This window comes from Salvia splendens, chromosome 3 (genome assembly GCF_004379255.2).
Source record: "Salvia splendens isolate huo1 chromosome 3, SspV2, whole genome shotgun sequence".
In the NCBI taxonomy this organism is placed as follows: Eukaryota; Viridiplantae; Streptophyta; class Magnoliopsida; order Lamiales; family Lamiaceae; genus Salvia; species Salvia splendens.
Genome location: NC_056034.1, coordinates 3,331,386 through 3,349,221, shown reverse-complemented (window position 1 = coordinate 3,349,221; position 17,836 = coordinate 3,331,386). Strand labels below are relative to the sequence as shown.

The following is a 17,836-nucleotide window of genomic DNA, read 5'->3' as shown; positions in this document are numbered from 1 at the left end:
TGGCCTTCTCTAATAAGAATCATGAAAGGCCTCCATGACCACAAGAAAAAATCTCTTCACCGAATAGCGGTTGGTCGTGACCGCAACATTATGTCATCTAATTGGTCTGGCATCCCTTCATAAGCCAGCTATGTAATCGTCGTTCTGCACTTCTATAATGTCGAGAACCCATCGAGTCCAGAATATTTTGCGCGCTACTAGAAATAATCATGGTGTCCTACAAATGTGTTCGCAATGTACAAATACATAGATATGCATATAAATAAATACTAGTATATGCTCAATCAATGAATATTACATGGCTCAGTTCATATGAAATAAAATATCAATAGTATAATAATTTACGAAAGTGTCCAAATTTATATTGTAGTAGTATTATATTCTAATTAACAAGTCAAATAAATTAATGAAAAAATTTGATTGTTTTATTGGACTTATTGGATCCCGTGATTATACTTCCATCGCCCCTATTCATGTTCTAATGTTTTCTGAAAATTTCGTCACACGTTCCACAGTCATTTTTAAACCTTGAAATATAAAAAATGCGTGGCAAGAACAATAATGTTAATGGGTTTGACAAATATTAATATTGTCGACGAATAGATTTTGTTCATGTATAGAGATTACAAATCGCTAGAAAATAGTTCGTGTGTCTATATTATGAATAAACTTGACATGACATGACATTCTATTTTATTTTTGTTCCCTATAACATCAAAATTTGACTGGTGTAATATCAGATTTAATTAAATACACCAATAAAAACAATATCAAATCTTTTGCCAAGTCACCAAAATAATTCGTGGTGTCGCATATAGAATTGTGGGGGAAATTATTGAATTAATAAATAGATATGTTATCATTTTTAATTACTTTTATGGTTACATTCACTATCTCAAGATTCCCCATTGAAGTTGACAACTAGCTTGCTTTCAGTATCAATCTTCTTATTCTTCTCATATTAATTGTAAGGTTAATTATTTATAGATTCTTAATCCTTTTAATCTAAATAAAAACCAGATTTAACTAAATTTGATGTCCGTTGTCGATAAGATAAATTTTATCTGATCAAGCTTATACGAGAAGGTGAGAGCCAGCTTTTCAGATAAACTTTATTCTTTTTTGACAAAATTGTAAAGTTTTACATTTCTTTCTCATTTCCCTTTTTATTGTCAAGCGGCGCTGTGTGTTACTTCTTGCTTACAACAAAGGCATACTTTTCCATGACTAATGTTATCAATTAGTTGACTCAATTCCTCACACATACTATTTATATATACCTTTTTCATACATTATCTTTTATGGAGTAATTTTTATCTATAACTATTTTTAACTTTTAACTATTACGGAGTACTATATCCTAATGCTATATATTTAATTTAGAGAGATAAATCAAATTAAACTGAATATCTTTATCCAACATGTCCAATAACGACTAGCACTGAGATTTCTTCTGCAACTAACACTAAGAGAGGATGCAAAGAAACATATAGATAGAGACTCAACTCCCTAATTAGAAATCCTTGTGCAACCATTTTGCATTATCTAATTATTGGTAATTAGATAGATCCAACATTTTTGTGACCATATTCTGTATGATTTGATTATATAGATAGGTGAGAAATAAGAGTTCATAAGTCCTTAGTACAAAACAAAACTATGCTTGCAATAGCTAATTCATGTTAGTTACAAATAAGTTAACTAACCAAGTCCAGATAATCTTAAAATAGGGAGTAGTACTACTTATAAGGATTACGTGAATAATCCATCTAAATTCAACCCAACGTGCAAAAGGGTAAGAAGCTGGAGCCCACTTCCGTATTACGTCAAGACTTTCCAATTATTTTAAATTCTAATCGATAATACTCATAATTTATTTACTTATACACGTATTTAATCTTTTGTCGTCACAAATAATCCATATATATATATATATAGAGGGTGTGTTAAGGTCTTTCGCAGCTTCTCAGTCCAATATTTTTTTAATCACAACCCTTGGATCTTTGAATTGGATGGTTGTGATGATCTGCATTATTTGACTAAAAATTTGCATTATTAGTCGGTGTGCATTATTCAACTGAAAATCTGCATTATTACACAATAATGATGCATTATTAGTCGGTGTGCATTATTTAACTGAAAATCTGCATTATTAAATGATACATAGCATCAATCTAACCGTCGGATGACAAAATCGTACGGCTGAGATTAAAAAGAACAATAGAACAAAAGATACATAAAGGAAATGAGTACATCCCTATATATATATATATATATATATATATAGGGAGATGATCAAAATAAGTATGTGTTTAAATCCAGAAATGCAGACCAAATCTTGGCCCTAGGATTAGATGATCTAATGGTCAATAATTAACCAAAAACACGGAAGGTCATAATTAAACAATTTTAGGTCATATTATAATATTTGGGTTTAATGTCATGCTAAGATCGTTTTAGGTCATGCTTTGTTAGCATGACCTAAAAATTACCTAATTATGACCTAAAAGTGCCCTAATTATGATATTGTTCTGCGTTTCTGTATTTAAATCTAGTTTTGCATAGATCAAAACCTTATATATATATATATATATATATATATAGGGGAGCGTTATTCTCCTTTTCACATCTTAGATCCTTTTTCCTTCTTAATATTACGCGTTAGATCTAAGACATCAACGGATCAGATTGATTCTATAAAACTGGTTCCGTGTTGCATTATAGAAGGTGGTTGTATGCATTACAGGGTTATTATTGTCATTTGACGGAAAAGTAACTGCCACATTTTGGTATCTGCGAATAATGCACCACATGGTCACGAGTAATGCATATAATTGACTATATAATGCACAATATGTGAACTGCAATGCATACGAATAAGATGTACCATGTTATGATGTTTGGACACACGTTTCTTGTTTCCCCTAAGGGTTTAAAAAGCTTAGGGGCTAGGGTATAGTACGTAGACACGTATGTAATCTTCACATGGTAACGAGTAATGGATATAATTGACTATATAATGCACAATTTGTGAACTGCAATGCATACGAACAAGATGTGCTGTGTTATGATGTTTGACACACGTTTCTTGTTTCCCCTAAGGGTTTAATAAGCTTAGGGGCTAGGGTATAGTACGTACGCATTAATAACAAATTATAAAACGATACGAATAATTCACCAAATTGTCACGAGTAATGGATGTTATTAACTATATAATGCACAATATGTGAACTGCAATGCATACGAATAAGATGTACCATGTTATGATGTTTGACACACGTTTCTTGTTTCCCCTAAGGGTTTAATAAGCTTAGGGGCTAGGGTATAGTACGTAGACATTACTAACAAATTGTTGTTATTGGAATATACGTATGTGCATTATTTGGTTTAGGTAGTGCATTATGTAGCTGTTAATTGTCATTATCTCAGTATATTATGCATTATTAGAGGTATTGTGTATATGGGTTAATCAACGGATTGAAGATTACATACGTGCATTTAGTAATGTCTACGTACTATACCCTAGCCCCTAAGCTTATTAAACCCTTAGGGGAAACAAGAAACGTGTGTCAAACATCATAACATGGTACATCTTATTCGTATGCATTGCAGTTCACATATTGTGCATTATATAGTTAATAACATCCATTACTCGTGACAATTTGGTGAATTATTCGTATCGTTTTATAATTTGTTATTAATGCGTACGTACTATACCCTAGCCCCTAAGCTTATTAAACCCTTAGGGGAAACAAGAAACGTGTGTCAAACATCATAACATGGTACATCTTATTCGTATGCATTCACATATTGTGCATTATATAGTTAATAACATCCATTACTCGTGACAATTTGGTGAATTATTCGTATCGTTTTATAATTTGTTATTAATGCGTACGTACTATACCCTAGCCCCTAAGCTTATTAAACCCTTAGGGGAAACAAGAAACGTGTGTCAAACATCATAACACAGCACATCTTGTTCGTATGCATTGCAGTTCACAAATTGTGCATTATATAGTCAATTATATCCATTACTCGTTACCATGTGAAGATTACATACGTGTCTACGTACTATACCCTAGCCCCTAAGCTTATTAAACCCTTAGGGGAAACAAGAAACGTGTGTCCAAACATCATAACATGGTACATCTTATTCGTATGCATTGCAGTTCACATATTGTGCATTATATAGTCAATTATATGCATTACTCGTGACCATGTGGTGCATTATTCGTAGCGGTTTCCAGCCATTATTAGATTACTATTGTACCTCATAATGCACAAAATATGACAAATAATGCAACACGGGATTAATTACCCAATGTTGATCTTGACCGTCCATTTCTCTAATCTAATGGCTGATATTAAGAAGGAAAAAGGAGGAAATATAGGAAAAGGAAATGAATACATCCCTATATATATATATATAGATTGTCAGGTGGAAAAAGCTTTCTTTTGTATTTTAATTTATTATAATTATTATTTCCATTTTTAATTTCAAAAAAATCAAAGTTTTATTTGTTAATTATATATTTATTTAAAGTTATAGAAAAATGAATACATTGAGACTTAATATTTAATATATAGTCCTACTGGGATGTGATCAACTGCTAAATTTTTAAATTTCTAACTCCGTTAATTCATCAACACAGTGTATTAAAAATGTCAAACACGATGATATTAATTAAATATCAACACATAATTTTGTTAACATTTTAATAGACTGTGTTGATATTATGTATTGATATTTTATTGTCATCATGTTGAAATTTTTAATATAATGTATTGAAGAGTTAGCAACTTAAAAAGTTACGATATATACGCACCCCTAGTCCTACCCTAGTCCTACCCTAGTCCTACCGGTATATATTAGTACTAATGTTCAGCAGCAACGAACATGAACATGATTTTACCATAGGATTTGAATTTTATTTTTATTGGACGAAATTCGTTCCCTATGTTTATCAATGAAATGGACACACCGGAAACAAATGGAATATGTATCATTATCTCAGTGTCATTATTTTTATGCAAATCTTAATTTCAAAACAAATATGATGAGTAATGTTAGGCTGTGTCCAACCTAAAAAACTTCAACACTGGGTTTTTCCAGATGTCATGTTTTTTGTGGTGAAATAATGTATAATTGTATCCATTCAATACACTTTGCCTCGAAAACCTCCTATTACACTTAATTTTGATGTAATACACGACAATTTATTAGAAGATGATAATATTTGTATGCAATCATTGAGTGTCTCCATTAAAATCAAAGAAGCAATCGATGTTCGTAAATCATTAGAAGAAAACACTCGACGTGACAAGACTCGTAAATCAGTGAGAACAGCTGATTTTTCAAGTGAGTACATTTTTCATATTAATATTCCATCTTATGTTAAACCCTAATTGACGGAAACGTTACATTTGAGAATTAAATTTACAAATACTGTTTCAGAGAGTAATTCATACATTCCACATCGTTCTGACGTGCAATTTATTTCAGAATCTGGAAATTATAAATTGAGAGGTTTAAACTTACGTCTTCGCTAGAAAGGGTTCAAATGTTTTTTTTAAGTAACTGTACAAATAAAATGGATTCTGTCCTAATTAAAATTGTTAAAAGGAAACAATCACCCTCAGCTTAAGGACACAATCCATACAGATACAATGGATTTGATCCTAATTTAAAAAATTTCACAAGTTTATAATGTTTTGCCGAATTCCAATTCTAATCAATAAATGTTTCTTAAAATAAAATGTTCACTAAGATTCTAATTATTGACGCACAATAATAGTTTCAACAAGAATAAAAAAAAGAATAAAACTTTAGACCATGTTACTTACAATTTCTCCTCATGGAAGAGGTACGACGTATTATTCGTCTGTTTAAACTTAAAACTAGACAACAATAGTAGGATATAAATTTATAATGTGTCAGAGAAAGATAAACTGGTTTATTTGCAACAAACGATTAATCTATGTTTCATTTAAGCTCGTCCAGATTCAATGTAATTTTAAAAAACAGAATCAAAATTAAACCTCAATAAAGACCACCAATCGACGTGTAAATAAAATTAAATAACAGTCTTAATAGACATACTGAAACATATAATGAAAGTAGACGACAGACATTAGTAACAAACTATCGTTGTGAAAGCTGAAACCCAAATTCGTAGCACAAAACACCTTAAAGCAGTGCTTAAAACAGAATTCCAGTGAAGATAGATATTCAAGGGAACGGGCTAACTAGACGGCAATAATACGTGATCATAAGACTAAGACAATATTAATAATAAACTTGTTAAAAGGGAGTAATAAACATTAATTCAGTCATGATACTGTTACAGCCTACAAATATATGCCCATGTACCATATCTGCAAGACTGCAAGGGGGGAATGCTAGCAACCTCAGTACTTGGGAGGAGGGCCTTGGGTTGGAAGCAGACCAAAGCGCTTCTTCAGAAGAATTCTCTGCCTTGAGTATTTATCATCAGGGGAGAATCGGGCTGCATGCAGGAAAAACGAGAAGAATCAGAACATAAGCATCAGAGACGCAAAACTCAGAACAAGTTTCATTCAGTCTTACTGATGTACTGACATCGATTAGCAGTTCAAATTTATGAGTTTAATTTTCAAAATACAAGCTTACCCAGTAAGTCCAGTTAAATAGCAAGCAAAATGGCTGACAATTAGAGTCCACAACGATGAAACCAAAGAGATTCTGGCATACCAGTAGTAGATAGTACACACAATATAACATAAGTGTTGTTCTGTTGCTATAATTTATTATCATATGATTATTCATCTAAGATAGATTATTTTAGCTGGAGGGTCTGTCATAACTTATTATCCATCTAGGATTAACGGATTAAGTTCTAAGATTCAAACTCATGATCCAAACATTATACATATTCAATCATGAGATATAATCTTGCAAAGACTTGACGGGATTTCAGGCTATAAACTTCGTACAATAGAATTCGTTGTCGTCAATGATTACTGAAAACAAAGCATGGAATTAAAGAATTTGAATCATCTACTACTATAATTTTTCTCCATCACTGTACCAATAACATCACGGTTCAATAATATTTCAAAAAAGAATGGTCAAAGAAAACAAATTAATCCATTTAGCCCCTCTCCTCCCAAGTCTCTTCACACACGACCCCAATGAGGAGAATAAAGGGATACAATAGCTCATACTATTAATTACAGAATCGGAAATATTACCAGGATGGGCTGATTCTGTCGCTAACCCTAGCGGTGACTCCTTCTACACATAGAAAATCGCCAAAAAAATTGATTAATCACATATTATATTAAATGAAAAGAAAATTGAACAGAAAACGAAGGGGGCAAAGGAGGACCTTGGTGGTGTAAACTTTGTCACCGTTATCGTTGATGTAAAATTGGAGATACATCTTCACCAACACTCAAAACCACCTTAATCTGGGAAATATGTTGAGCTTCAGCTTCAGCTTCAACCCTTCAGATTGGCGGCTTTAGGGTTTGACAATAAATAGGTATTTCATTCCTATTTGGTTAGCGGGCCAACCGGCCCATTTGTGCAGTCCGTACAACCAAATTGCATTGTTGTTATTCTTTTTTTAATTTGTTGGTCGATATGTTTATATTTGTTTAATTAAAAATTCATTTATCTTCATTTAGTCATTACATTCATAAATATTGATGATTCAATATACCCGAGACTAATAGTGTCGCAACGCATTTCAGACATAATCTAGTTTGTTGTTTACAAAATTGTTTCATTTTTCTAAAAATGAATGTGTCATATTAAAAAACTTCATTAAAGAAGCTCGTGAATAATCTCCACAGCGTATAAAAGTACTTTTCTTTTTTCAAACAAATTGTTGGATCATAAAAAAATGGAAATTTTCATTTTGGGTGTATGTAATTGTGGTACACTAGCACAAAATACGCGAAATGAATATTTTTTTTATATATTCCAAATGAATATTGAGAGATCTCAAATCCCCTAACCCCACCCTTCATGGTGTCCTTCAACTTTCAAAATTTTAATCTTACAATAGCCTCATAGTTCCATTCTCTCCAAAAGCACTAGTATCATTCGTTGCTCACGACATGAAATTCATAACATGAATGACTCTGAGCACCACAACAAACCATCTTCGGACGCACTTAACCACCTTCAAATGAATTTATACGAGAAGATGAGAATCTGCGACATGCCAACAATCCCAGCGCCCACCAAGCCAGAAAAAATTTACTCAAACTGTGAAGATACTCCACTTTTAACCAACTGGTGTGTGGCAATGAATGACAAAAGGCCAAGTAATGTTCACTGTACATCAAAAACGTTGTCCAGAGGGTGGTGTTCCTGTTTGTTCAGCAAATATGAGTGTCCCATTTAATCGTGAAACAGAAGAAGATTTCCGAGAAGAACGGCCTCAGGGGACATCATTGATCATGATATTCTGTCTTCAGCGCCCAATATGATCCACTAGGGTTTTTCTCCAATGAAGCTATCTCCTTGAGAAGACTCTTGAACAAAGGCAAATCTTTTGAAGGTATCATGTCTTTGAAGTGATCCACTATGGTGGCTGAAGTTGATCTCCCACCTTGTCGCTGAATGAAAGAACAGATTTGACGAATCAGAAGTTCTGGAAGTACTACAGAGTTGCTTGCTGATCTAGAATGACTGTTAGCTTCGGACCGTTCTCTTCCATTGGAAGGTGTACCAATAGCTAGCTGATGTTCAAGACCATCACTGACAGCTTGTTCTTGGTTTCTTTTTAACCTAGCTAACAACTCTCCTGAAGATATGGCTTCACCAGAAGACGCACCAGCAGCAAATCTATTTAACTTGTTGGCACCATTATTTGAAACTACTTCTGATTGCCTCGAAGTCACCAAGTGGGAATTAACTGTGGAGCCAAATTTCCTCCTCACTGATGATGGTGCACCAGCAGCTCCTGATTTTCCAGTCCACGTTGGAACGGTTATATTTTCTCGATTCCGGAGCATTCGTGATTGTCGCAATGCTTCAGAGGCTCTTTGGGCAACCTTTGAGGCCTCCTCCTCGAGCTTCATCTTCTCTTCATCATTTACATTCATAATTGCATCATGGTTTACAGCACTCTAGAAAATCCAACCAATCAGAAGGGGGAAATGGGCAACAGTCCAATGTAAATGATTAATGAAACAACATGCTTAGTTTTAGCTAAAAGTATCATATAGCATATGTTGAAAATTGAAATATCTAAATGGTCAGATGAAGATATAAACAGTAATAATATGAAATCATTTCTATTCTAGGCAGAGCCAAGAACATAATCATTCAGTTTATTGTCAGAAAACAGCATGCCATATTCTAGTAACACTTTTACAAGGACTCAGCACCAGAATTTTTAAGGAGGACAAAGAGAACAAACAAAAATGAAGCAGAAGTTGGTACTTGCTAAAAATCAATCACATAAACCGCCTTTGAAAAGTTTTGCAATTTTTCTGACCAGCTTTTTTCTTCAAGATAAATTTACCCTTAAAATACTAACAGTATTCCATCACTATAGTTATCCTTCTTCTCAGAAAAAAATTTGTTTATGATACTCCTAATTAAGGCCAACAAGTCATACTATTTTTACAGAAGACATTTAAATACCAGATACATAAATGAGGCTGGCGATAAGGAACTCACATGAATCCCGTGGGTATCAAAGAGAGTCTGTAAAAAGTTTGTCTCTTCATCTGCTTTCGCATCACTGCAACTGTCTTTGTCTTGACCAATTCTTTTACCTACCTTGTTTTCTAAATCAATTGTTAAAGCATCAGTTTTGGATGTGCTAGGTTTCAAGGGAGTCGACTCATCCTGCTTATCATTGCTAGCTCCAACAACATTTACTTTGTGAGATATCTGGCTAAAAATGCTAGATGTTTCAGTAGAGCCACCATCGCCATCATCATTCAATATGAAAAGATCCTTCATGTCACGGGCTTTAAAAAATCTTCTCTGCTGTGGATTCTTCAATATCTTATTTGTCAGGAAATGCTTATATATCTGCCTCTGATAAACCTTCTCTTCAATGGTTCCACGAGTAATCAATCTATAGACTGTTACGTCTTTTTTCTGACCAATACGCCAAGCACGTTCTCTAGCCTGATTCAGACCATAAAAAGTTATATGTTGGTTTCAAGTATTTCAATTGGACAAATCAATTCAAATTTACTTCTTCATATCAGACTCAGAACACACACCAAAATTGAAGTAGAAACTCGACCACTCAAACTCATGAAAGAACTTTATAGAAGCATTCCATGTTTACTTATGGGAACAAACATTCAAGAATATAAGTAACAACTTAGCCCCCTATTTCAAGAAATGTATGCAAACTAAACTAAGATCAGACAAATACCTGCATATCTGTTGAGGGATTCCAGTCAGGGTCAAAGATTATCACTCTGTTAGCACCAGTCAAATTTGTTCCCAGACCACCAACCTTGGTTGTTAAAATAAAAATGAATACATCATCTGTATTGTTAAACTCGTCTATCAGAGCCATTCTCTGTTTCACAGGAGTCATACCATCCATTCTCCTATAAATACAGCCACTGGCAACAAGAAAATTCTCCATGATGTCAAGCATCTGAGTTGTTTGTGCAAAAAGAAGAACGCGGTGTCCCTGATCTTTCCATGCATTGAGGACTTCAGCAACAACCTTCATTTTTCCACTGCGTTTGAAATTCCCATAATCTGGATTTCCATGAGAATGTTCTCTCTCAAGAAGGTCGGGATGGTTACAAATTTTACGCATAACATCAATTCCATATAAAGAGTTTCTGCTTCCATCAAAAATTTGTTCAACTTCTGAGCTAGCAAGAAAAGCACGATACACAGATCTCTGCTCATGAGTAAGACTGCAGAAGAGGACATGTTCAGTCTTCTTTGTAAGGTGAGCATCTACATCTGCCTTCATCCGGCGTAGGAGATAAGGCAAGATTAAGTCACGTAGGACAACAGCACATCTGCAAAAACCATATTCAATCATCAAAGAGGAGAAATGGAGAGACAAAGCCAACACCAAGGTAGATACTGTGACAGTTATGGCAGCCTAATTTCAAACTGATACTCTTTACCATTCATTTACTCAGGTGATTGGTCATTAAAAACAGCTTACTTAGACAGGACCAAATATGGAATGTCAAGTACTAAGACTCCGGTGCCATAATAAAGCTCTTTTTTTATGCTTTCAAGTATTCATATTTCTTAAACAGATTACTTCTCATCTAATTCTTGCAACTTCTAGAAGGCTAACAACAATACTGACTAACCAATCATAAGAGTCACATGCACGCTCAACAATTGAATTCTACAACAAATCTTGTGAAACATGCTACAAAGCTGAAAGCACCTGTAAGCAGTGGATACTTGTAATGGCGTTGCATTGGCGTAACCACCAACAGATATGGGAACTGCAAACTCTGCCTCAAACACTGGCAAGACACCCAATTTCCCAGGGAACACAAAATCAAATAAAGACCACAACTCAGATAGCTTGTTCTGAATAGGAGCACCAGTCATTATTACACGATGAACAGTCTGCAACTGTTTGCAAACAAGAGTGACCTCAGCATTTGGATTCCGAATTCGATGTCCTTCATCTAAAACTGCATATCCCCATTCAATATCAAGCAATTTATCCCCTTGCAGGCGAAGTTGCTCATATGTGGTTATCAGTAGTCCAGACTCAGATCTCATGACACGATTTATCAAAGAATCCCACTTGTTAGTGACTTTTGACGATGATTTTTCTTCATAATCATCATCACTCAAATCATCAGAATCACTATCACTGTCACTTGATCTTGGTTGCTTTTTTCTACAGGGTGTTTCCTGTGCAGAATCATGTAATAACTCTACATGAAAGTCTGGGTACCATTTCTTAGCTTCTCGCTTCCACTGCCGTAGGAGTGTGACTGGACAAATAATAATGCTGGGTTTGTACAATCCACTGAAATGCAATGATCCGAGAAAGGCCAAGATCTGTATTGTTTTTCCAAGGCCCATCTCATCCCCTATTATTCCACCTGCTCTTTGACAATGAAGTTCCCATAACCATTGGACACCAACCTTCTGATAGTCAAAAAGTTTGCTAAAATTTATTTCTGGTATTTTTAATCCCCCCTCAAGCGTAACAAATGAAGACTCCTCATCATCCACATCTTCTACACCATCAAGGTTATCATCTCTGTTACTGGAAGTCTTCAAATCTTCATAAGTAAGCAAATAAATTCTCAGAAGATTAGTCACGGAAGGGGAAGAAAAAACTAGACGTAATTATAACAAAGACAAACAACTGGAAACAGAGAGAAAATAACTTACAAAAATGAATGGAACTTGAGACAGACTAGAACTAATATATAATCTCATATAAAGCTTTTCGAACTAATGTGAGCAGCAAACACAAAGAACAACAAATACATTGAACAGCCTTGGCATACCACCTTCTTCCTCGAGATTTTCCTCACGGGAAATCAACCTTTTCCACTTCTTCCCAGGTTGAGGCCTTCTTTTCGTTCTTGTAATTTCTTTCACCTTGTCTGATTCTGTTTTGAGGGACTGAGGGATCTTCAAAGGAATCTGAAGTCTTTGAAATGGGAAGCTGGGTGGGTCAAGTTTCGGTACTGCTTCAGGATCAAGCATTTTGGTAGCCGGGCGTGCTTTTGAGGCCTTCGAAATTGACTGGACAGCCCTGGCTATGCTTGAGGAAGCAAGATCATTATATTCCATTGGGTCCTCAGATGCTACGTGTATACTGGATGATCCAGGTTCATGGATAGGACGTTCATATCCTTTAAGCTTGTGAAAAGGAGTTAAAATTCCTTTCCGAATTAGCTCATCCCTTTCCTAGAACATGGACATTGATGCATTAGCTTACTTTAAGGCTAATATCTAGATACACTTCAGGTGATATACTTGACAAAAATCAAGAAGAACATAAAGAAAATCACTCACAGTCTCCACAAACCCAGCAGATGTTGCATTCAAAATGGCTTCAAAATCATCATCGTCATCATCTACTGAAGCTTTTTTAAGCCGCTTATTCTTAGTACGGCTTATATCATCAACCTCTTTCAATCCTCGCTTAGATTTGGGCGCTTCTTTTACGAGGTTTCTTATCAACCTGTCATAATCTTGGTTACTCTTAGAAGATTCGGAGATCTCTTTCTCAAGCTGAGCCCTCGTTTTTAGCAGGCTGTCTAATCGATCTGTGGCAAGAGCATGCTGAAGGGTCACACTTGATGATGACTGACGAACAATTGTATCCCCTTCTGCATTATCCTGCTCTGTCTTGTCATCTTCATCCGAAAGTTGATCCTTGTCTCTCTTGAAGTCCTCTAACTGTTCTACAGCAGATCTAACAGCATCTAATTCAAGGTTAACTGCCCTCAATTTGTTAACCAAGTTACCATGTCCATGAGATGAGGTCCCATTGCTCTTTACAGCGTTATGTTCCTCAATGCCTGCTGCACTTTTATGAGAGTCTCCTGCATCTTCTCTCGCCTATCCACACAAATATTTTATCAATTCAAAGTAAAGATATTTCATGGTGTGTACTAGTGTATGTATACACTTTAGCGAAATGTACAAACAAAGTGCCCCACTTCATGCATAAATTTGGGGCACTGCAAATATATAATTTCCAATGATTTTCAGAAATTTCACAGTAGTTCAGTTTTGGACGTACGCTCGCTGTTATGCCAAGGAACAAATGACAACAAAATTCTGCATAAGTTGATGAAAGGAACAAAATGTAGCATAGTAGCAACTAGCAAACACTACAGCAATGTGGATATGGGAGTAGAAGGGCCAGCAAACAAATTTACTACATCACCCCCTATATCTCTTGAGATAAAAGGAATTTCAAAGGATTCGCCATTGTAATAAAATTAGTATTCTATCATGAATACCTTCAAATACCATAATTGGGGCACACAGCTGGCAACATTTGCAAAGACAAATACATTGGCATCATGGTTAGCACACAACTGGAAAAGATAGCCATTTTAGATGAGAAAATAGCATATGATACACGAATACAACCTTCTCTATGAGGTCACGCTCAATATCTACAGGATTGGCCGACGTGACGCCTAAAGTGCTCAGTAAAATCCTGTCTTCTTCCTCTTCTTCCATTGAACTGCGTCACCTGCAATCACATGATTTGTTCACTATTCAGCAACATGAAAACTGATACTGTATTTGCACTTGACAAATTAGCCATTATGCAAGTAAGAATTAATTAAAATTCCAACCGAAAAATGCTCCTAATATTAGTCGAGAGTTTCTGAAGCAAACAACAAGCAATTCACTCAACCATACTACAAATGCATAAAACAGCAACATGTATGACAATTGATGCTCGAATGCCCACGAATTAGAACGCTATTCACTCCAATTTTCTAATAATCTCATACCACTCGCTACAGCTGATCGACGAAACATAAAATTAAATGAGGAAATTGCTCTCACACACTATCAATCTCCAAAGAAGAAAAATTTCCAGACCTTTCACCTGAAAATTTCTCGAATAAATTCAAGCAAACGAACAACTATTCAAAATTTGGAGAAAAGCATTGAAAAGTGGATGATCGCAATATTGTTGTTATCGACTACAATAGCTGAGGCGGCTAAAGCTTCTTGGCTTCGTTGGAGATCGATCCCCGCGGTAAAGAAAAATACATATACGGATTTTTAATTTTCTTATATTTTTGGGCTTTTATACCTCTGATTTTTAGAAGCAAACTGTTGACCTGGCCGAACCATCGCTCGTCAGATATGGGGACCACGTGGCGCGATATGTGCCGCCAAATACTTTTCCCCTTTTACTTTACGTAATAAGTAATTTTTAGTTTCGAATACAAACTCATAAGTTAAGATTGTGAACTAAGCAGTTTTAGTTTATATTGCTTTTATAGCTTAGTTTAAAATATTTTTTCTTTAAATTATTTGATATATCATGACATATTTGTGAGTAACAGTTCATCAGTTATAAGATCGTGATTGATTTGTGAGCATTATTTGTCAAGTTTGAAAGACAACTAAGTTCTAATTCTAAGCATCATTTGATACGGAGCTTTAGCAACCATATCTGATTTATGGGTAATGACAGAGATTGCAAAAAAATATTGATAAGGGCTCAACTATTTTTATAGACATCATCAATCCAAATATTATCCGTGCATGTTTGGTAAGAGAGTATATGTATATGAAATTATGAATAATATACATTTTGTTAGGATGCAGTATTCTTCAACGAGAAGAATGTAGGAGTACAGCATCGTAAATAAATCGTAAACATTCATCAAAGTCAAGATATTTCGTCATTTGCAAACACATAGTTAAATGAACGCTAGTCATGCGCGCAAGATCAATTGGGTGAGGATTTACAATTGATGCCCCCACACATGCATGTCATTTAATTTGAGATATAATTATGCTCCAAATGTGTGTTATAAGGTACTAACTAGTTTTAACCCACAATGCACGACAAAATATTTTTTTATCGTACGATTTTAAATTGTTAATTGATTAATTAAAATGAAAACAATGATGAAAAGAATCCAAGCATCTATTCAGCTAATGATATTATTTATTGAAGAAGCCAAAGTAGTGTTTTGTTGATATACATTTTTTGTCCAAATTAAGACTAAGCTGCATATTTGTAAATTTTGTTAATCCCACCATGTTATCGAATTTCTTGCTTCCAAATAAAATTCTGCCCAATCCTAATCAATATACTGATTCTAAATCTAAAACTCAAGCTCATCAAATTCCTTCAATAACAAATCACCACCACCGTCACTCACCACCACCACCACCTTCAACCCCCCACCCCCCACCCCACACACACACACACATATATATATATATACACATATATATATATATATATATATATATTAATAAACAGATCACATTTTTTTCATCGTAGCAAGGTGCGGAAAGCTTAAACCTTTAGATCATGAGCTTCATTTCATTGCAATATAATGACCCTATATGCTAAAAATCCAAGCCTTGAAACATAAATCTTAAACCCTTAACTTTAAAATATACGCATCATGACCAACAAATGAACCAAATATCAATAAATCCTCCATCTGTCTTAGTTTAGTTTTACTTTGTTGATCACTTAGCAATCTTGTATTTTTTTCCAAAACTCCCCTTTTTTCACTTTCTTCACCTATTATTAAAAATTTTAAAACCTTTTAATTTCCCAAAAATTAAAAACTAAGCGTTACGTAAATGTTATCAAATTTTGGAAAATGAATGACAATAATTTCCGCCATTGTATTTCTATGAAATGAGTAACGAATAAATGTATAATAAATTTTGGAAAATGAAATGGAAGGCCATTGAAGCAATAATCTCAGAATTTACTTTACAACATTTCGGTTAATCCGCATACTCATACAACAAAAGGTCGTTACTCCTCATACTTATAAATACCAATCAATGGCAATATTAAATGTCCGTAATACATAACTTTTCAATTACTTTACTGCATTAAAAATTGAAACTTTATTATCAAACGTGGAAGGCGGCGGTTACACAATTATTCATCCATATTAGTAAAGTTTAGGAAGAAATTATCTAATACTCCTACATAACTAATAAATATTTAAAAGTATGCCAAAACCTTATGAATATTTAAAACTATGCCCAAAACTCCTCTTTTGTAATAGTATAGATTGTATACCATGTTCTTGATTTTATGATTGATGAGTGTAGTTTTTAGGCTGAATGATATTCAGCATAACTACGCTGAGAATTTGGTGTGCATGGTATGTGTTATAATCAATCATGTCATGCATACCAAATATACTGTCGACTGTCGAGACTGTGCTTACATATTTAGCATGTAAGTTTTACGTCTGACATATGAATATTAACTTGGTTTATACTCCATAAGATGGTACATTTTCTTCTAATTAATTAGCTATCAATTAAATATATTTATTTGAATATGACGTTTCCTAATTAGCTATTAATTGTTAACTAATATATATGTTTCCTAATTAGCATTGATTTAGTGTAAGAATATATATGGTTATTATTGCCATGAATTTATTGTTGACTAACAAAATCAAATTATTATGATCAATTATTTAATTTGATTTTAGTTTTACTTGGTAAAAAAGAAACATCCTAATTAAATAACCACTTTGATGGAAAGCGCAATAATTGTTTTATATTAAGGTTTTTCCTCTCTATCTATAAATATAAGTATGGTGGAATAGAGAAACAAATTAATGGAGTTCAAATCACACATAGAACACATAAACGAGCAAAAAAGCTAGTCTTCTATTTCTTCCCTATTCGCCTTCCCCTATTGATCTTTAAGGTGAATTTTCGATGCTATTATGTTCACGGTTAATTACTTAAATACATAATGTTTTCAAATGTTGCATTAATTATAATATTCAATTACGTATTCTTGAATATACGAAGATAATAATTTCCAACATAGCATTTGTGACATTAATTCAAATTAATCGTACCATGTAGTATATCAATCATGCATACACACATATTTTATAGTCCGGTTCCTTTTTATTCGATTGTACTTGATATATCTTTTAGAAATTGCCAAACCATCATGTAAATTCTTCAATCTAAATCACCTCTTCAATTCCATAAATTGGAAATATGGGTTTGAAATAATAAGAAAATACTATGGTTTGTTTTCCTGATTTCTCTCCCTACAAGCACAATCAATCATTAATGTATGCATGCTCTCTCTCCCTATCCCGCGCGCAAATTACCGACTACACGTTATCCTCCATGAGAGCCTCT

The 17,836-nt window shown here is 34.1% G+C and overlaps 1 protein-coding gene across 2 annotated transcripts; it reads right to left on the bottom strand.

The window, feature by feature from the left end:
• Positions 1-7,939: 7,939 nt before the first annotated feature.
• LOC121794408 (protein CHROMATIN REMODELING 8-like) lies at positions 7,940-14,713 on the bottom strand. 2 transcript variants are annotated; one of them, XM_042192558.1, is made up of 8 exons: positions 14,549-14,713; positions 14,084-14,189; positions 12,995-13,543; positions 12,481-12,886; positions 11,391-12,249; positions 10,395-11,004; positions 9,680-10,138; positions 7,940-9,123 (listed from the first exon to the last, which is right to left on the bottom strand). In XM_042192558.1, exons 2-8 carry the CDS (start codon positions 14,174-14,176, stop codon positions 8,443-8,445), a joined length of 3,657 nt encoding a protein of 1,218 aa, XP_042048492.1. In that variant the 5' UTR covers positions 14,177-14,189; positions 14,549-14,713; the 3' UTR covers positions 7,940-8,442. The 2 variants fall into 2 exon arrangements, with proteins under 2 accessions (XP_042048492.1, XP_042048493.1); XM_042192559.1 differs by having other exon boundaries at positions 12,484-12,886.
• Positions 14,714-17,836: the final 3,123 nt, after the last annotated feature.

Bases quoted from the DNA above. Each gene is read 5' to 3' on its own strand.
- LOC121794408 (XM_042192558.1), bottom strand. From the start codon at position 14,176: ATGGAAGAAGAGGAAGAAGACAGGATTTTACTGAGCACTTTAGGCGTC. The intron at 12,250-12,480 runs GTATGCCAAGGC...TTACTTATGAAG, and splicing joins AAATCTCGAGGAAGAAGGTG to ATTTGAAGACTTCCAGTAAC. The intron at 11,005-11,390 runs GTGCTTTCAGCT...TGGTTTTTGCAG, and splicing joins CAAGTATCCACTGCTTACAG to ATGTGCTGTTGTCCTACGTG.